Below are 21889 nucleotides of genomic sequence, written 5' to 3'. Positions count from 1 at the left end.
CCAGATCCATAGAAGATATCTTGTTAGAGGTACCGTTTCAGCCAGTCAGGATAGTGGGCTTCATGGAGCATGGCTCTCTTTCACACTGGTACTTGGATCCTGACCCGAGCTTCTCATTGCCCTGGGCTCATGGAGGCTATGGCTCTATGGAGGTGTCCCAATTAAGTTTTTGCAGTGGGACCCTGGGGAATGGGAATGGATAGATGAAGGGCACCGAGAGAAGGGCATCCCCTTCTTTTGTTACACGGTTAGTAATGTCAGGAAATTCCAGCTCAGCTCTAGGGGTTGGAGGCCTACCGGAGCTCCTCATTGGGAGAACTTTCAGATTTCTATTGACTTGCAGAAAATTTTTTGGCAGAGGCTCTGGAAATCCCACCGGAAAAGAAACATCACTCTCTTCTTTTGGCTTTCTATTCATGGTGGGATAGCAGTGAACCATTGGAGATCCAGGTTTGAGGCTGACCCTACTTGCACTCGTTGCCTTTCTGCTTCGGAGACAATACAGCACTGCCTTTGGGATTGCAGACAGGCGAGAATCATATGAAAGGGGATTGCAAGACTTTTTAGCACTTTTGTTAGCCTCCCCTTCTATATGACCTGGGGATTCTCAGGTTCACCCTTCTCAGATCTTGGCCAGTACTTGGACAGATACGGTACACTCTCTGATGGCCATTTGGGCGACCATGCAGGGATCCTCTCGAGCAGCCTCCTCCAGGAGAGTTGCTTTACTCATAGATTGGAGAGACTCTCCCTTCTTTGCTGAGACTTCTACAGGGTTGAGTTGGCATTTTCAGCCGCAGCCTTGGTTTCTGTCTACCTCATTCTTCTGAGGTGTTTTTTATTACATGCTTAGCATGTTGTATTTCCACACAGAGCTTGCTCTAGCGAGTTTCTTTCTTACTAAATAGAAGTCTTTTTTTTTTTGGGCAAAAAGAAGTGCTCTTTGTGCTCTTCTTCTGTCTTAGAAAAGACCAAAATATCATCAAAGAAAGTGCTGTAGGATCTGAAAATTATGTCCATCATACGATTGGTGCATTGGTAAGCCCAAAAGGCATCACCAAAAACTCATAAAGTCCAAAAGTGGTTCGAAAAGCTGTCTTATGGACATCTTGTGGGTGGATCCTTATCTGATGATATCCACTTTTTAAATCAATACGGCTGAAAATAGTGGCCCCTTTCAATGTGAACAAAATATCATCTATGCGAGGGATTGAAAACCTATTCTTGACTTAGGTCACCTAGTACTTTTAGTGTCTTATGACACCTAGTACTAGTGGTACCACTAGGACACTAGGTCCTAGGGTTCTCTTGTATAGTACTTTGTACTTTCATTTTCAGTCTACTAGTTGATGTGACGGCTTCCACTTCTTGCTCCACTCTTGTGCATCCTTTTGCTTCCGTGAGCCTACAGTGGTATCAGAGCAGTTCCTTCCCGAACTTGCTCCCTTCTCCTAGCTTCCTACTTCCAGCTCCAGCTCCCGCACTTCAGCTCCATCATCAAGCTCAGCTACCAGACGTCCTACATAGCTCCGACGCGACCCCGCGACCTGCTGTCCGTACGATTCCGTACAATTGTACGGATTTCCGTACGGCCGTTTGTACAACGCTTCAAAACCTGTCCATACAAGTGTACAGATTTTCGTATTGTCTATACAGTTTTACAGATTTCTGTACAATTTGTTATTTTCGTACATTTTCATACTTCGACGTCCATACAGTTCGGGCTTTTGCATTCGGGCTATGATTTTGCAGGCAGATTGCACCATACTTTCAAATTTGCTTTGCAAAAAAAAAAAGCATCAAGACCAACTGATTATAGGTGTATGATTGTAAGAAGTATCTGCAAAATAATATAAGAAAGGTGTTGGCCCCACTCTCAAACCCAAACATATGCCAAGCTCATTGAAGCATCTAGACCAATTGAATCTCTCCAGAGGCTCAGTGAGAATCTCTCCCATGACTAAGGGATGGCTCTCATAAGCTTAAGTTTAGTGGTAGCAGCCTATAGGAGAGGTCCATACATATGTGTGATAGTCTTCTCCATATCTCCCGTCAACCAATCTCACCAATACTAGTCAATCCCTAGGCATGCCATTGTGAATTTGGCAAGAAATTGCAAGCCATTTGATCACATTTGCAAATAACAGCTTATTTTGGAGCTTTTTCAGATTTGGACAACAAGTCTTATTTTTTGCAGTTGCAAACCTTGAGGCTATCTTTTGGGTCACTTTGTCAGTGCTTTTTGACTTGTGCCATTTGCAATGGTTGGCAACAATCATGATTTATTTGGCAGTCTTCGTGAAGATGATAAGTTGGATGGCACCAACTATCCGATGTCTCATGAAACATATTCTTGTTGCAAGGCTTTTTAGAACATTGTTTCTAGGGTTGATTTGAGGCCACAGCCAATGCTACAGTGGCTGCCCCTACTGCTGGTCCCTCTGCAGAGGGTACTCCTCCTGATGCTTTATCCTCTAGCACCCCTGTTGCTGCTCCTCCAACTTAGGAACAAATAAGATGGGATGCAAGAGATGCAAATGCACATTCCTGTATTGCTTTATCATGCAAGAGAATCATTATTCCACACATCCGGCCATGCAGGACAGCAAAGGATGCTTGGGACAAATTGGCTTCTCTTTATCAGATTCGCAATGAGGCATGTGTTGCATATTTAGGAAGGCAATTGTAGGAAGTCACCATGAATGAAGGTGACTCTATAGATGCATACTTGACAAAGGTCAAGGACCTCATGGAACAACTTGCCAATATTGATGAGGTGGTGCCAAATTCACAGCTTGTCAGTAGCACATTGAATGGGCTGCCAGATACATATCAAGGGTTTGCTACAACCCTTCGACTAGTGGCCATGGGTAATCAAGACCACTACTCCTTTGATCGATTAGTCACTTTGCTTTTGCAGGAAGAGCAAAGTCGTGCTAACAGGCAAGCTACTATTCCTGATCATGCATTTGCTTCACAGCAGACAGGGAAAGGCAAGGCTTCCAAGCCTATGGGCAAGCCTAAATATGCGCCTAATGCTGGCAATTCCTCCAATGCATCTCAAAATACAGCAAATAAGTCAAAGAAGAAAAGATGCAACTATTGTCGCAACCCAGGGCATGAGATTTCAGAATGCAGGAAGCACATTGCTTCGAAGAAAAAGAAAGCAGGATTGACAGTCAATGCCTCACATGCAATTGAATCCCACAAGCCAGCAGATGCCTCACATGCACATGCTCTCCATGATGATTCGGCATGGGCTGTCCATTGCTCCTTTGATCCCTCCAAAGTTGATGCATTCTTTATTGCTGGTATTTTGATAGTGGTGCTTCCAAGCACGTCACATCTTGCAGGCAGTTGTTTCATTCCTTAAGTAATGCACCTCGAGGGGGGACTGTCACATGTGTTAATAATGCTTCCTATGCTGTAAAAGGAATTGGAGATGTGCAGCTCACATCCATTTCAAGCCATCCTATCACTTTGACAAATGTTCCTTTTGCGCCTGGAATTGAAGTCACCTTTGATTTCAATTTCAGCAATTGCCACTTCAGGTTTCAAAGTGATATTTGATGGATACAGATGCTTAGTATATGATCTTCGTGATGACAATGCCATAGTTCTCACTGGCACTTTGCAAAAGGGGCTTTATCACCTTGATCATCACTCAACTGCACTTTCTATTGAAGCATTTGCTATTTCAAATTCACAGCTTGCTGATACTCATCTTTGGCATGAGAGAATGGGTCATCTCAATTATAGAGCTCTTGCCAAGTTACATTCACAGGGCATGGCAAATGATGTACCTCAAACTCACACAGTTTTCAAACATGTGTGTGAGGGTTGTCTTTTGGGTAAGATGCATTGGTTTCCTTTTCAAAAGAATTGTCCAAAACTCTCACAAAGGAAATTGCAGCTAGTGCACAGTGATGTCTGTGGCCCAATGAGGACAAATGCCATTGGGGGGTACAAATATTTCATGACTTTAATTGATGACTTCACAAGATATTGTTGGGTATACCACTAGGACACAAGGTCCTAGGGTCCTCTTTTATAGAACTTTGTGCTTTCATTTTCAGTCTACTAGTTGATGTGACGGCTACCACTTCTTGCTCCACTCTTGTGCATCCTTTTGCTTCCGTGAGCCTACAATTCCAATGCACAAAACTGAGGGTTCTTGCTTTAGAATCAAGAGCTACCTCCTTTCTATGGAATCATGGCATACCCAAAATAGCATCATGTTTGAGTGGTGAAACATAATACTCTTTATGGTCTACATAGTCATATACATGAATTCTGAGCTTTCCAATCAAAGGTGTGACTTTGACTGGATCCCCTTCAAAAACATGCTCAACATCCAAAGACAATCCTAATTCTTCCGTCTTAATTCCTAGCCTCAAAGCTAGGTCTTCTAAAATGAAATTATCGGTAGCTCGTGGTTCAAAAAGAATTAAGGCATTTTGATCTCTTATTTTACCCCACGCGAGGCAAAGTTCTCGATTTCCTGGTTCTATGGTTCTGTCCAACATATCTGGGACTCCTCCCGCAACAAGATTTAGCGGTTCTCTTGGTGTTTTATGCTCCCTTGGGCCCGCAGGCCTTTTGGGGCACTGGGCAGCCATCTGTCCTTTTTTTCCACAATGGAAACACTTACCCTCCTTTCAGAAGGTTTCAATCTATTCTGGAGTAAACTTTGACTTTCCTTTGAAGGGCTTGAATGGGCCCCTCGGCTTCTGAGGCTGAAATCTCTTTGAGCCTTGGGTTGGTGCCACAACCCTCTTGCTAGTATCCACACCCTTCCCTTTTTCTTCCATAGTGTGAAGGAGATCTTCCTTTAACAGTTCAACCACGGAAGCTGAATGCATCAAATCTCAAAGCTTCGTTTTCTTTGAATCAATGTTTACTTGAGTTCATATGTTGGGAAGCAATCATGCTCAATACTTCTGAAGCTTCGTCTTTTCTGAAATTTCTTTGAAGGGTGTAATCTGCAAATAAGTTGTCCAAAACTTTTGACTATATGTCTCGATGGTGTCAAAGGCTTCCATGCACATACTTTCCAGGCTGCATGAACATCATCAAAGAAATTCTTGGGCAAAAACTGCTCATCAAATTGCTTCTTAAAGTCTTTTCATGTCTTTGGAGCCTCTTCTGCAACTAGAAGAGCTCCCCACCAAGCACGGCACTGTTTGTCAGGTGAAGACTTACAATCTTTAACTTGGACTTCTCACGATAGTGCCCTGTTTTGAAGGCTATATCAAACTAACGAATGAACTGCAAAGCATTTTGAGTGGCTCCATACTTTCCATTAAAAGTAGTGAACTTGACCGACTTACCACCTTCCTTGAAGTCTCTGCTTCGAGATCTGGATCTCCTTCTCTTGCGCTTATGGCGAGAGCGTCCCCGAGATACAGAAGAAGATGAGGAAGAGGAAGAAGAGGAGGAAGAAGAACTAGAAGAGGATGGGCTTGAACCGGGAGATCTCCTTCCATGCTTTCAACTTTGTCTCCCGTAAGGCTTTGAGCTCCTCCCTCTTTTTCTTGAAGTATGATGCTCCTGGTGCAATGTAAGACTCTAGGAACACTTCCTTGAAGTATGTGAATGCTTAGAGAGGTCTTTTGATAGAGGGGTGAGAGAAAGCTCTTGATCTCCCTTTTCTTTTGGCAATGTTGAAACTTGCTTGGTCATCATTTCCTCGAATAGATGCTGAAATCGAGGCTTTTGCTTCAGAGACTGAAGCTGCCGCTCCTTGATCTTTGCTTTCACAAATCCTTCACTAAGGTTGCCTTCAGATCCCTTAGAATGCTTCTTACTGGATCGTCTAGAGCCTGAACTGGGCCTTTTGGTAGCTGAACCCCCGTGCTCCGAAACCATGATGTGGGAGATGGAGAATTGAACCCACTGAATCAACTTAACTGGACCTAAAGCAATCCACTGCAAAGCCCCTAGTCCTTTCAAGGAGGGAAATGCTTACGGTGAAGACGGGAGCCAACCCAATGCGCGATGAAGTATGGGAGGGCATGGCTCTTGGTTGTATGGTTGAACCACTAGTCCGGCATATGGGCCAAAATATAAAATATTATATGCATGTTTATGCAAACCCCACGTCTCCAAGCTTGCTCTAAGTTCCACTGGTCCGTTAGTCCACCTACGGATGATGTTCCGTCCGTCAGCGGTTCCGTTCGCCTGAGCGCCTGCGGAATGATGTTCCGTCCGCCTGCAGAAGATGATGTTCTAGTCGCCTACGCTTGCGCGAATGTATTCCGTCCGCTCCATCCGCCGCGGATGTATTTCTTCCGCCCGCTCCGTCTGCTGTGTGCAGATGTTTCGTCCACGCGATCTTCGATTTACGCCTGCAAACCAGTGCGATTTTCAATGTCTCCCGATATGCACCTGTCGGACGTCTTTACTGAGGTCTATGAACCGTTGCTACCAAGAAAAGTAGCAAAACCACGCTCTGATACCACTGTAACTTGGCACTGGAAAATCGGTACACTTCTCAAGATACGTGTTGGAGTTGTGGAAGTTGAATTGCCAATTAGAGTGCTGGGAGAGAAGGGTAAGGAGCAAAACAAAGCACTAGGGTCAAGAAATAAGGGCTGGACCCCCCGAAGGTCTTTATTGCTATACAATAATCTTTATACATTCTGGCTCTTGAAAGAGCATAGAGCTGAGTACAATTCTGAATACATCTGGGAGGCCAGAGGCCTTTCTTTTATAGACTAGGCCTAGCAAAAAACTAGGGCTTGCTTTCTAAAAGCTACTTTTTCATAAAAGCTAAGCTTTCAGGATTTTCTTCCTAAATTGGAGGCTTTAGGTGCCTTTTTAGTCTTGTGGGCCCTCTTTTAAAGAGGTGCCCCCTTGCCCTTGCTTAAGAGCCTTGTGGGACCTACTTTTTGTGCTTTTCTCCCCAATCTTTGGTCCTTTTCGCACTCTCTTGGGTCCTACACATCGCACAAACAAATTCTAACACTTTAACCCATTAGAGGTTAGCGAAATGCATGCATTCCTAGTTCTTTGACTATATCTAGTCTCTTGTGGGCGTCCCCACAGTTCTCTTTTTACAAATGCAAGGCAAAAGTAAAACAATAAAACTTATTCCTAGTTAACCAACTTCACCATTCTTTGACCGAAGTCAATTCTAATAAAGATTACTCTTTGTTTTCTTAGGAGAAGTCCCAAATGGTGAAAGGTGCTCACTAGCTAATCTCCTTGTTAATCCCTTGCCTTTTAACACACCCTAACGCCTACTAATTTAGGTTGATACATATATTTAATCCTCAATTCACTTGACCATCAATGATTGGCCTGACGAATTTAGTGAAGTCCTTCAGAACTCAGGGTGAAGTAGCAGTCCAAAGCCAGATGACCCCTAACTGGACCAGGATCTAATAAAGTTCTTCCCAGAAGCTTGTTAGCTAACAATAATCAATAAGAGGTAACAACACAATATAATGAGATCGCCAGGATGTTCATCTCCTCGTGAACCAAGAGACCAATTTGGCCAACCATGCCGCACTAGTTGAAGAAGGCTCATAAATATACAAGTTTTAAAACTGTCTTCCAATCATCTCTCTACATTCTACTTGATATGCTAGCATGTAGTAATTGGCTCCACTAAACATGTAATTGGCTCCACTAAGCAGCCACTAGGCAGCATGAAAGACTTGCCTGCAGGAGATAAGACTACCGAAGAGTACAAACAGATGGATTGCAGAACCAGAAGGCATATATATAAACAACGTAACTAATCTTTTCATATTACAATAATGGATGCACAGTTTTGAATGGGCATACCTGATCGGCTGCAAGTTTATACTCCTCCTGCCACCTTTCCTTAGCAAGCTCCATTGATGTTACTTTTGCATACTTGCTAAGAAGCTCCACTTCAGACATTTCCCTGGTATATTACAATGGTAATGACAATTCAAGCTAGTGGAGAGCTCACATGAGCCTACTGTTTATAGACTTTGCACATGGCATGCAACATCAAATGAACATTCAAAACTTTTTGCAGACCTTAAAGCTTCCCCATTGGGTGATCTAAAAATGCGAAAAGCTTGGGCACCTGAGCTTGGCCTGCAAAATGAAAACAAAAAACCTTGACAAGAATATCATGAAAACCTGTCTTTGCTGGTTGCCTTCAATACAGCACACAAATATCAAGCATCTACCCTTTACTGCAACCTCTCTAATTGAGCACAAATCTTTCTACCCCCTCCATAAAAGGTGCCATCCTCCCCACAATTCGATACTGCTTCCCTTCACCTCCCATTATCCCCTCCCCCTTTCATCTACTGGCCAACAGGAATCAGGATTCAAACTGATATAGCAATTATGTCCTTCCAAGTCTTTGGCTCAACCATGAGAAAGATCTACTTTGCATCACCACTCCTTATAAGCACTGGCTGACCAACACCAAATGCATATTACTGGTGTATACTGATGAATTATTGCATACATTCCTCTTGGCTATCTGAATATCTCACTACAAACTTACTAGTCATTAAAGGCTCTTGGAAGATGATGAATAGTTTATATTGATCGGATAAGGATGAACTGTGGAGGACACTACCTTGTAGCAGAATAAACATGAGATCCTTCCCCAGTCCTTGAACTCGATGAAAAGCAGCAGAAAGGCCTTAAAATTGCAGACACTAAGACAAGGAAGAAAACTTCCTCTGGGTCCAGCAAAAGACCATTTTTCCTTGCACTAAGCAGCAGAACAGCGTGAAGTACAGAATAAGATAAAGTAACCAACAGGGAAGTCCTGCTGACCATCAGCTCCACAAAGTGGATACAACCTGGCTGCCCTCATGAACAGTGCTCCCTGGAATGGCAACAATCATCATCTTCAACTATCGAAGGTGGGCATGTAGTCATGACACCATTACCAGACAGTTATGGAGGCATCAGCTCCGCAAGACCTACAATAGCCCTTCGCATTAAAGGTGAAGAGACCCCAGCCCTCAAAGATCATATATACCTAGATGAATCCAGGAACATTCCCAAACTCATCCTCTAAAAACACAACATAGTGCAGTTTCAATCTCAATATAGTCACTCATAAGATTGAAAACCATAAACTCCATCACGCATAGCAGGGACTAGCTACTATGACATCCCCACTGACGTCATCAGCGCCCAACAGTGGGTATAGACCATAGTATAAAAATATGCTCTCACACATACAAATCCACACACCCACACATACTTGAGCATCCATTTATTCAAAGTCTCCGTACTCAATTTCTGTTGGCACTCCGGAGGTGAAGGGCAGACTCAGCCATGACAAAAGCTAGCACTAAAGGAGAAGGTTGATCAAAAAGTAGTCCAAAATCTCTTCATTCAAGCTACAACTGCTTGTGAATTCTAAACGATTTCATTTTAGTCTCTCCTAAACGAGCATCTAAATCTAGCTGATAGGGCAACACACCATTTAAGATAGAAAGAATTATCACAATACCAGCAGGCCACAACTTGTGAAGAGACCCCAGCCCTCAAAGATCATGAATAATGCATACATTTCTTCACGGGTAAAGTAGTGAAAATATCTCTATAAAAAAAATGAAACGAAGTAATAAGCAAGCCTCAAGCAGCTTGTCTCAAACCCATTATGGAGTATTCTGTAGTCCCACCTAAAAATTCTCTGGAATCAAATGCAAGACAAAGAAACATAGCCACCCACACTTATGCATACCATTTGATCGCTAGCAAATAGTGTGTTCTACCAAGCCATTCTCGTTTTGATTCATAAAATCCATTATTGGGCTCATTTTCTCCATCCTTTGTACTTTGCTCTAAAATTTTTGCAGCAGCCTGTACAGATTAATCACATCATATCAAGAACTATGGACATCCATGATAGAATTCCAATATCTCAGCACTGAGGAAAAAACCAACCAAAACCAATTTCTTACCTCCCATGTTAGACCTCGGTCTACTGTTAAGACAAAAAGAGTTGTTGATGCTCCAGACATTGGATCTATATGCACAGTCTGCAGATTATATCCATAAATAAATTATCATCTTTAACCTTGGGACTATAAACTCGGTTATCAGGTTAATCATATGAATGTATTGAACAAACATGTGCAGTGCCTGTAGTTCTTCAAAGTGTTTGACTGAGGAAAGCAGTACACACCATGCAACCTATCCAGTAACATCTGCTTCTATATCCAAGTGACAAGCATTAAATTTTTAAGGCTTGGTAAACAAACACCAACCTTTGGTGTGTGCTGTAGCTCAATAGAGTTAGCTTTTATGTCCACAATCCCACAATCAAATTGACCATCTCTACGTGCATCGAATATCAAGAGATCGAAAATCCCCACAAAGTATTCAAAGAGCCTGCAATACGAAGACGTGGAATATATTAAGGGTCACATCTCAGCTTAAAAGTCAATCCATGGTTCGGGTAAAATACTTTTGAGGATAACAGATCCCTGTCAATTCTCTTCATCATTAAGTACACTAACTACAAAATATCTTGCCCTGTGCTCTTTTTTACTACCACAGATCGAGCAAGTGGTACCAAAGTTATTGAACGCTACTAATAAAAAATTTGTGTTGCCTCGTCGCACATAATACAAAAGCAACACAATCTAGAAATCGGCTTACTAGCTCTCCGCACACATACATAACATTGACATACTCTTATACACATGTACTCTCTCTCTCTCTCTCTCTCTCTCTCTCTATATATATATATATGTACTCCCTCCCTCCCCCCCCCCCCCCCCCCCCCTCTCTCCTCCCTCCCTCCCTCCCCCCCCCCCTCTCTCTCTCTCTCTCTCTCTCTATATATATATATATATATATATGGAAACACTATCTTTTGGGTGCAGACTTTACTGTAAAGTCTGATCACCAAAATCTCCGATATTTCTTGACTCAGACTAAGCTCTCCAAGAAGCGCATGAAATGGGCAAATATACAAAACAAAGTGGCAAATGCTTTGTCTCAAAGACCCCAGGTGAATAATGTAACTATTGGCTATCATAGGGATCTGGAAGGTATGAGAGAGCAATATGACAATGACGTAGATTATGGTGAAATTTCTCAGCAAGTGCAAGAGGGGCAGTCCACCAGTCACTATTCCCTAAAAGATGAATACCTAATGAAAGATGACTGCTTATGCATCATCAGAGAGATGAGGCAAAAGATTCTAGAGGAATGCCATGCACCTACATATGCTGGGCATAGAGGAATTGCAGCTACCACTCAGGCTTTAGAGAGGTATTTCATTTAGGTGCCAGGGTTCTTTCCCCTGTTGATTTTCCGCCACTTGGTTCCATCCCTCCTTGGTTCCATCCCTCCCTCCTCGAGTAGGAGGTCTTCCCCTGTTGAGACGTTTGTTTCTGCCACTAGGTCGGGTAAGGTGTTCCACTCTACATCCTCCCGTCGATGAGGATTATTAGTTGGAACATACAGGGCCTAGGTGGCGTCCCACATCGCCGCCGTAGACAGCTGATCCGGGATCAGCTTCATCCAGGTGTTACTGGGGGTTCCATTGATATATTATTTATTCAAGAGCACAAGCTGGATTCTAGAGATTGTGCCAAGTCAGGCAAGTTGCTTTCTGGCCATACCTTTTGGTCGCCTGCCTTGGGCACCAGGGGGGGCACTTCTATTTCAGTTTCGCAGTCGGTTCTCCCCTTAGTTGTTGGGCACGGAGTCATTATTCCCTCTAGAGCTCAGTGGATTATTCTTTTGATTGGAGGGCGTAAGGTTGGTTTCCTTAACCTGTATGCCTCCAACATTAGAGGGGAACGTGTCCTTATGTGGAAGACTTTGCTCTCCTCGGCCCCCATTGTGGATTCATGGGTGATTGGAGGTGACTTTAACATGGTCGAGTTACCGTCAGACAAAAAAGGGGTAGAGAAGACGGACTTCACTCTTTGGAGAGAGCAGCTTGGGATGCCTTCCTTTTTCACTTCTGTGGCAGAGATACTTGGTGTGATGATGCCTTTCTTATTCAGCCACAGTCCCTCCTGTTCTCTTGGTCGAACAGGAGGCAACAAATGCCTATTCATGCACGCATTGACAGATTCTATGTAGATGACTGGGCACTAGACAGAGGTGGATCGGTATGCATTGCTGCTAGGGTTTCCACTTCAGACCACTTTCCTGTTGTGCTGGCTATCTCAGAGCCTCACTTGAGAGGCCGGTCTGCCAGCATCAGGATTCCAGATGCCTTTTACACAGAGGAGGACCTTACAGAGGCAGCCCTGCAGATATGGGTTGCTCATGTCCAGGGTGGGCAGCCATATCCATCACATGTAGCCGCTGCCCTTTCTGGTATTAGCGACTTCTACCGCTCAATTGCTTGTACCAGGAGACAAGATATTCTCAGACGTGAGATTGGTGTTCGCCAGCAGTTGGCAGCTTTGCAGAGGGATGCTTGGATTCAGGAGCGCCTTGCTGCAGCAAGGGCTCATATGCAATTATTGCTTGATCAGAGAACTATCACGTTTGGGTTATCTGCCGCCTCTTTCTTTTTCAGATTTGCCTACTTGTGATCATTGTATATTTGGCAAGCATTCTGTGACTCCTCATAAGAGGAGAACTCCTCAGAATAGAGCACCACTTGATCTAGTGCACACTGATTTGTGTGAGATGCCACAGTTATCACTAGGGGGTGCAAAATATTTTATTACTTTCATTGATAATGCCACACGCAAAGTGTGGGTCTATTTCTTGAAGCATAAGGGAGATGCCTTAGATGCTTTCAAGAAGTTTGTCGCTCAGGTTGAGAATCGGACAGGTCGCAGGCTGAAATGCCTCAGATCCGATAATGGGGGTGAGTATGTGTCACATGCTTTTGTGCAGTTTTGCCAAGCTAAGGGCATCAAACAGGAACTCACAGCCCCTCATAATGCATCTCAAAATGGTGCAAGTGAGCGTATGAATCGAACTATTCAGGAGAAGGTTCGATGTATGTTGTCTTATGCTGCATTACCCCATGGTTTTAGGGCAGAAGCCGTGCAAACAGCAGTTCACATTATTAACAGGTCGCCAAACAAGGCTTTGGAGTTGAAAGTGTCAGAGGAGGTGTGGTCTGGCAAGCCACCTTCATATAAGCACTTACGTGTATTTGGCTGCGAGTGTTTTGCTCATGTACGCAAAGAACTGCGCACCAAACTGGATCCAAAGTCTATCAGATGCATCTTTATGGGTTATGGTGACGAAGGTGAAATGGGGTACAGGTTATGGGATCCCGTTAAACGGAAGATTATACGCAGCAATGATGTCATCTTTAAAGAGGATAGTGTACACAAGGAACCCGTGCAACCTGTGGAATACAGGAGGGTTATTTATGATGATGTTGGACAGCAAAGAATGCCCATTTATATGCAGCAGCAGGCTGCTGCAGATCACCCTGTTCAAGAGGGTATACAGGCTGACAATCAGCCAGATAATTTTGCCAATGATGCACCACTGGATGTGCCAGCAGATGGGGCTGTAGAACAGCCAGATATGGTGGTACAGCCACCCGTCATGCATGAAGAACAGGTTGGACAGCAGCCTAATCCGGAACATTTTGTTAGAAGGAGCACCCGTGTACAACGGCCTCCTGCCAGGTTTGTTCCAGGAGCCAATAATGTGGCTGATTTTATCATGCTGACAGATTGTGGTGAGCCTTCCAGCTTCAAGGAAGCTATGGGAAGAACGGAGAAAAAGAAGTGGGAGAAAGCCATGCAGTCAGAAATGGACTCCCTACTTCAGAATGATACATGGGACTTGGTGCAGTTACCTGCAGGCAGAAAGGTTTTGCCATGCAAGTGGGTTTACAAAGTCAAAGTGGATTCAAATGCTTTACCTAGGTATAAGGCCAGATTGGTTGCCAAGGGATTGAAGCAGGAGAAGGGCATTGACTTTGATGAGATCTTTTCCCCTGTAGTCAAGATGACTACTTTGAGAGCAGTGTTAGCTCTTGTTGCTCATGACGACATGGATTTATGTCAGATGGATGTGAAGACAGCCTTTCTTCACGGAGATCTCCATGATGAGATCTATATGAGTCAGCCAGAGGGATATGCTGTTAAAGGGAAAGAGCAGCTTGTGTGTAAGCTCAAGAGGAGCTTGTATGGACTCAAGCAGGCGCCAAGAGAATGGTACAGGAAGTTTGATGCCTTCATGCAGTCCCAAGGGTATCATAGGTGTGAGACCGATCATTGCTTGTACACCAAACGGGCAAAGGATGGCAGTTTGATGCTACTCATTCTATATGTGGATGACATGCTTATTGCCAGTAAATCTCAGCATGAGATTAGTGCTTTGAAGAAACAACTGCATAAGTCTTTTGACATGAAAGACTTGGGTGATGCAAATCATATTCTTGGCATGCGGATTACTCGTGACAGGTCCAAGGGACTTTTGTTTCTGTCACAAAAGGAGTATATTGACAAAGTACTGCAGAGGTTTAAAATGGAGGGGGGGAAGTCTATTAGTACCCCGTTGCCTCCACATTTAAAACTCAGCAGTAAGGACAGCCCCAGATCAGATGATGATAAGGCTGAAATGGCCAAGGTTCCGTATGCATCTGCAGTTGGTTCTTTGATGTATGCCATGGTTGCCACTCGTCCGTGTTGCCAAAGAATCCGGTCTTTCATCAGAAGACCAAGCACATAGAAGTGAAATATCATTTCATCAGGGAGGTACTGGAAGACAAGCGACTTGAGCTTGTGAAGGTGCATACTGATGATAATCCTGCAGATTTGCTCACTAAGAGCTTGCCTACAGAGCGGTTTGCACATTGCCGCCACATCATGGGATTAGGATGAGACCATTCTTATTTTATGGTCTTGTATACAGTAACTGTATATTGCTGTAATTTTTATTCTTTTCTCCCCTTTAGGCACATTGGCCTTTAGGTGGGAGGTTGTTGGGGTAAAGGCACATTGCCAACCCTTCATTAAAGATAGGACACCTATGACTGTCTTAAGAAAGTCATAGGGCAAACCTAATCCTAATAAAACAAATGAGTTTGTGGTGTGGCTCATCACTTCACACCCACACACCTTGAGTCTTCTCTCTCTCTCACTCTCTCCCTCTTGCTCTTCTTCCCCCTTCAGTCCCTTTCAGGCCTATCATACTTCTGGGGACTTGTTACAAGATTCTGGCCAAGGCTATCAGCCTCCGATTGCAGCCACTTCTCCCTGATCTCATTCATGACACTCAGATGGGATTTGTGCATGGCAGAAGCATTTTTTATAACATTTTTTCTTTCTAGGAAGCTTCAGAGTGGCCAGAATCTTGCCATTCTACTATTGGATTTTGAAAAAGCTTATGACAGAGTAGATTGGGGTTTTTTGGAGGGCACCCTTCTACGCTTTGGCTTTACTGATGCTTGGATCAGAGGTGTTTCCTCTTTGTACAGATCAGCCCACAGCTAGGTACTTATTGGTGGGGTAAGGGGTAAGAGATTTCAGATTTCGAGATCAGTCCGTCAGGGATGCCCCCTTGCTCCTTTCCTTTTTTTGTTCGTGGCCGAAGCTATGAGTATATATGTTAGATCTCAAGCTGACATCTTTGGGCTGAGACTTCCCATCAGAAGGGAAGAGGAGCTTCTTGACAGTGAGTTGGCAGATGACACAGCAGTTTACTTGGATGCCACTCCACAGACGCTCACTTCTTTCAGGACAGCATTGGATTTATTTTGCTTGGCGGCAGGGGCACAGTTAAATTCGCATAAATCCAATGGCTTTTGGATCAGTGATGAGGACACTCCAGTTTGGGGGCTTGACATAGGATTCACTTGGGTTCAGAGGGGTGAGCCTATCAGGTATTTGGGCTGCCAGGTCGGCTTGGATATTTCTACCACGCAGCAGTTTGCTTCCGTTTTGGAGAGCATCAGAAGGAAGCTTCTTTTTTGGAGCTCACCCAAGCTGGATCTTGCCTCTAGAGTTGTGGTGGTCAACTAGGTCCTCTTGGCCACAGCCTGGTTTGTTTGTTCATGTTGGTGCCGTTCTAGGGACTGCATCATTCAGCTCAGAAGACCGATCAGAAACTTTCTCTGGAGTGGGCTTGATGGCACAGCAGATGCCTTAGCCAGGGTGGCTTGGGAGACCCTCATCCTCCCTACACAGGAAGGGGGTCTCAATATTATTGATCCAGATTTACAGTGCAGAGCTTTACTTTGCAAGATGGTGGTGCGGGGACTTATGCCAGGGCAAGAACCGTGGAAGGACTTTCTTATCAGCAGCATACAGAGGTGCACACCTTCTTCAAGAGGAGACTGGATGAGCACTGTTAGATGAATCTTCACCACAGCACACCTCAGATCACCTTCGTCCCCTCTCATGGTTGCCATTCTGAAAGCTTGGGCCAGTTTCAGAAGCACTCTTCGGAGGATTCCTCCTTCCTCTCGGGAAGAGATTGATAGGCAACCCATCATGTGGAATGACAGTATTTTAGACGATCATGGCAGACCACTGGGTGCCTCACTCTACATGCAGTGGTCCAGGTGGGAGAGGGGACCTGCATCTTCTATGGGGTCTTGGAAAGCTTTCCGCAGGCTTCGAGAGGAGACCAAATCAAGGTTGACAGGACATCTTAGAGGGAGTGCAGGGAGGATCTTGCAGATTGAGGCAGCCCTTCCAGAGGTTTGGGTAGGCACAGATGATATGCCACTCACTTCCTCCACTTGGGCAGGTACTTTTTCGAGAGGTGGGGTTCCGCTTCAAGTTTTGGCCTTTCGAGATGCACATGACGATGCTTTGGTTTTTAGTGTCCAGGATGGTGGCAGATTGCTCAGGTCCACAGAGGACATCTTGCTTGAGTCTGCTTTTCAGCCTATCAGGGTTGTAGGTCTTTTGATGCAGGGATCAGATTCAGAGTGGTTCCTAGACCCAGACCCCCGGCTACTCTCCACCGGGTCTTGGAGGCTCTGGCTCTATGGGGGAGTTCCCATCAGGTATTTGCAGTGGGACCCCGAAGAGTGGGAGTGGATTGACGCAGGGCATCGAGAGAAGAGCATCCCCTTCTTTCATTACACGGTCAGTAATGCCAGGAGATATCAGCTCAGTAGTAGAGGTTGGAGACCTTCCAGAGTTCCTCATTGGGAGACTTTTGATATTACTGCGGATCTACAGAGGTGCTTCTGGAGGAGACTCTGGAAATCCCACAGGAATAGAAAGATCACTATCTTCTTTTGGCTTTCTATCCATGGAGGGATTGCAGTGAACCTTTGGAGGTCCAGGTTCGGAGCCGACCCTACATGCCCTCGATGTCTTTCTGCTTCGGAGTCTATTCAGCATTGCTTATGGGATTGCAGACAGGCGAGGATGATTTCGATGGGGGTAGCCAGGATTTTCAGTCACTTTGCCCATTCTCCATTTTTTATGACATGGGGCTCAGTGGCTTGGCTTTCTCTTACAGGACCTCAGGTTTTCTATGAGAGAGTTGACTCCTCTCGTGCCATTTCGGTTCGACGTCATCGGATTGAGTCCTGTTCGTTGGATGTGGTACCACACCTTCCTTTTACAGCTGTACATGCCTCTGTGGATACTTCTTGGGAGATTCTAGCGAGCATAGCATCCTGGCATATCTGGAGAGCCAGATGCACAGAGGCTTTGGAGGGTACTCAGGTTCATCCCTCGCACACATTGGCTAGTATCTGGACAGACATCGTACATACTTTGATGGCCATATGGACGGGTATGCAGGGAGACTCCCGTGCAGCCTCAGCTAGGAGGGCTTTTTTCTTCATGGAATGGAAGGATTCTCCTTTCTTCTCTGAAACTACTATAGGGTTGAGGTGGCACTTTCAGCCTCAGCCTTGGTTGTTTTCCACCTCACTCTAAGGGGGTTTTTATTTATCCTTATGATTTCATGATGTATTCCGCTTTGAGCTTGCTCTCGCGGGTTTTTTCTCTTACTTAATAGAGGTCTTTTTCTTGGGAAAAAAAAAAAGGATATACATCAATTTGTTACAGAATGCCTCACTTGTCTAAAGGTCAAACATGACAGGCGGAAGGCACCTAGGAAAGTATCTCAATGGACTTCATTTTTTATTTACCAAGATCAAAATCTGGGATTTGGACTATCATTGATAGATTCAGCAAGCAAGCTCATTTCATTCTAGTACGCAAAACTATAAAGACATATCATATGGCTAAACTTTTCATGGCACAGATCTTTAAGCACCATGGTATGCCTAAGTCCATTGTCAGTAACCGAGATCCTATAATGCCCAGTCTATTCTAGAGAACCCTTTTTTATAATATAGGGACGAATCTGAATTTTTATTCTTCTTTCCATCCCCAAACAGATGGTCAAAGCAGAGTAGCGTTGACAGTGTTGGAGCTATTGAAATACTACGTGGCTGATCAAAAATCAACTGGGACAAGTACCTTCCACCGTGGAGTTCACATATAATAATATTGTTCACACCTCCACAGGAAAAGCCCCCTTTGAGGTCATTTATGGAAAGGTGATTCTGCCACCTATCCTGAGGACTAAAGATGAGATTTTTGCAGGTGATCAGTATGTCTGAAACCTCCAGACAGCTTTCAGCCAGGTTCGGACAGCAATAGAAAGATCTTAAGAAAAGCATGAGAAGGCTGTAGATAAGCCCAGGAGACAGCTAGATCTTAAGCGAGGGGATTTGGTACTTTTGAAGTTCAAAAACTAGGCTCCACAAGCTTCAAGGCAAAGAAAAAGTGTATGCAAAGTTATCTCGCAGGTATTATGGCCCTTTCAGGGTACATATGACATTAATGAGGTTGCATACAAATTGGCACTGCCAGAGCATTGGAGAATTCACAATGCCTTTCATGTGAGTCTTTTAAAGAAATATCAGGAACCGGAGCCTACAGAGGCAATAACAAAAGCAACTGGAAGTGACTGAGCTGGAGGAGGGCCTTCAGCTAGAGCAGATTGTGTACCATATTGTACGCAAAGGCCTCCTGGGCAAGGAATTTTACAGGATTCAAGAACTATTCAGCCAAGTGGATGGATGCAAACATGTTCTCTCATCATCTCGAGCTTTTGGATATTTACAAGGAAGCTTTTCATTTGAGGTCAACTAAATAGAAGTCGAGGGAATGTCACCAAATTGTAAATACTCCAAGTCATAGTTCTAGTTGATCATTTATTTGATCATAATTAAAGAGTTCTTCATTTATTTAAATATGTTCAAAGAGTTATCTTTTATTAATCAAAGTATTGACTTCGGTCAAAGATACTTAACTCTGGTTAAGTAACCCTAACCCCGATTACGAAGACTTGGTCTAGGCCAAGAGGCTTAACTACGGTTAGCCAAAGAACCACATCGTTAACTTCGGTCAAAGAGTGTTGACTTCAATCAACGAGACTTGGCTTACGCCAAGAGGGTTAACTACGGTTAACCAAGATGTGCCAACTTCGGTTGGAGAGACTTGGCCATAATTAAGGCGCTTCGACTGTCAGTCCAACCCCTTAACTATGATCAAGAGAGTTGACCTTGGTCAACAAGAGAAATTGTTGTATATTATGTGCACATGTTTGCTTGGTGGGGACATTCTTAGTGAAAGGATATTAGCCCACAGATTATTATTTGCTTACAAAGCGCTAACCATGAATGGGTGCCATGGTTGTGCGCTTTAGTTAATTGTTGCTGGTACTAAGAGGGATTGCAGACCCAAGCAATATGGAGCTTAGCAAGCAACTAGTCACCCCGTGACCAAGTGCTTCGAAGACTCCAGAGTTGCCCTTAGGTGCCATGTAATTAGGAAAGCAGTTTAAAATTTGACAATTGGCATGTCGCCAAGAAATGAGCTATGCTGAAGGATTGTGAGCGTTGAAGGTTGCAAGCACACCTTCATAGATATGGGCAGGATCCATGATTTGATCATCTATAATGATCTAGAGAGATGGCTTAAGTCCACTTCTCCATCCCCCCACCTCCACCTATAGCTGGCCACATATACCTTTTCTTTATCTTATCCCTCCCACTTATACCACCGAGCATAGCCCATCCTACTTAGACCACCTTCTAAGAGATCCCCTTTAATCACAGACTAGCCTCCACTTGTACCACCCGTCTTTCCACTGTGCCTCAAGACCTCGATGATATCCCGCTAGTAGAGGATAGAGCCACCCTTCTCACCCTTTCCCTACATAATGTTGATCTCCAATCTTTCCTTCACACCAGCAGATCTACTTGCCCATCAACCGGTTCCCTGCACTAGCTAGTACAATGACGAGTCTAAGACCTTGCACCATCAAATCGGGGACTCGAGACCATGGACTCGAGACCGAGCAACATCTTATTGAGACAGAGACCAAACGGAAGTATCACCATTTGGTTTGTCAAAAGAAAAGAGACTTTATCCATCAAAATGAGGAAGAATTACTAAGCATTCTATGTAGTAATAACTCGAAGGACTTTTGGCATATGTTTCTTGAGTGGAGGTCCACATCCCCTTTCAGAGACCTAGTCGTTTGGCACACTCATGCGCACACCCTTTATAACGTCCCCAACCAGCCTACCCCAGGCCTCCCACAGTTACCTCCTTCCACCTCCTATTCACTCTTCACTTATTGGCATGTAAGCACATTCACAGGTTGTGATAATATGCTTGCGGGCCCTAGACTTTGATGGTCCACTCCAATATGCTTGCGAGCCCTAGAATTTGATGGTCCACCCCAATAATGCCAATTGGGACGTCAGGCTTAGCCTCATTTTGTTGTGGGATCTTATTTTCATGGGACAATCCATACAAGCATGGCCAATGCCACAATCTCTATAGAGTGGTTGGAAAGTAGTGGGGCTCGTTGCTCACCCATCACTAGGTTGTAGCGCGCAATCCACCTATTCCACGCAGTGATGCTGGCCATTGTCTCCCACACGCCGTCCTCTGGAGAAGAAAGAGTACGATGCCAAGTAGGTGGGATCGCCTCATGTAGCTCAATCATGTGGATGCTCTATCCATGTATCTTGTGCTGGGAAGACCTCATCAATGTGGAAGTCCACCAAGGGCATGACAAGCTCCAAGCCTATCTTCCCTGCCCTATGCATCATATAAGAGGCATCAGCCCCAAACATCTAGGCGCATTGCTAAAGCGTCCAGTAAGCCGAATGCATGAGCTCCACCTCCGGTCCCAAACAAAAAATAACTACTGCCATGCATGCACCTGGCCTCTCTGCGGTAAAGTGGAGCTGGTAGATAGGTGAAGCACTATGAGTGAGCCACAGCCCCTTTTCGGGACTACAAGGTCAACATTGTCCCCTCTAGCGCCAAGGGATACACATCTGGAATCTCTAGAAGGTTTCAAGGCCCGAGCCTCCGAAACGCACACGGTAGGGGCTGCCCTCGGTGAGGTCTTGGGCCTAGAAACTGGGAGGACAAAATCAATTCCCTGATGTCGAGGAGGCCCAGTCCTAGAGAGCCGAACTGCGGGTGAGAGGAGTCTAGAGGGCGGGGGGGGGGGGGGGGGGGGGGGCTATCCCTTTCCCAAAGGCTTGGGAGGAGGATCGAGTCTAGAAGGAGAGCAGGGAGCAAAAGAAGTGGAAGAGGCAATCGGACTTGCTGTAGCAGGAGGGGAAGAGGAAGGCGTCGAAGAGGAAGAGGGCAGGGACAGGTGGAGACAATGACTACAACAGGGCCGGACAACAGGGCCGGACAGGAGGGAGAGAGAAGGAAGGAATCCACCGCCCAAGAAACGGGAGCTCCAGTGCCTCTCTGTTGTGTAGGTACCTGAGTGCTCCATTCCCTAGCCCTGGGTGCCTCGGAGGGAGGGCGGAAGGGTCAACGGCCACCAAAGATGCAAGAGCCCCTACTTCCTACTGCTATGCAGGTATGTGTACTCTGGGCCCTACCATCACGAGGAGATATATCGGAACATCGAAGAAGGTCTCGTCTTGCGACGTCCGAGGGACACTCCCAAACTATTCTCCTCGAGTCTGGGA

At 44.9% G+C, this 21889-nt stretch overlaps 1 protein-coding gene across 2 annotated transcripts in view; it reads right to left on the bottom strand.

Moving 5' to 3' along the window:
* Window positions 1–21889, bottom strand: part of EMB1135 (RING/FYVE/PHD zinc finger superfamily protein) — a 182471-nt gene that overhangs the window by 19385 nt on the left and 141197 nt on the right. For both annotated transcript variants that reach the window (XM_087374238.1, XM_087374244.1), the window contains exons 25-29: window positions 10221–10344; window positions 9915–9992; window positions 9695–9813; window positions 8014–8073; window positions 7792–7894 (exon numbers count right to left, since the gene is read on the bottom strand). In XM_087374238.1, coding sequence (XP_087230364.1) covers window positions 7792–7894; window positions 8014–8073; window positions 9695–9813; window positions 9915–9992; window positions 10221–10344 — 484 coding nt within the window. The remainder of the gene's footprint in view (window positions 1–7791; window positions 7895–8013; window positions 8074–9694; window positions 9814–9914; window positions 9993–10220; window positions 10345–21889) is intronic.

This window comes from Dipteris shenzhenensis, chromosome 1, assembly GCF_047967505.1.
Source record: "Dipteris shenzhenensis isolate YYH24624 ecotype China chromosome 1, Dip_SZ_1.0, whole genome shotgun sequence".
Classification (NCBI taxonomy): Eukaryota; Viridiplantae; Streptophyta; class Polypodiopsida; order Gleicheniales; family Dipteridaceae; genus Dipteris; species Dipteris shenzhenensis.
This window is presented reverse-complemented; position numbering and strand designations above follow the sequence as displayed.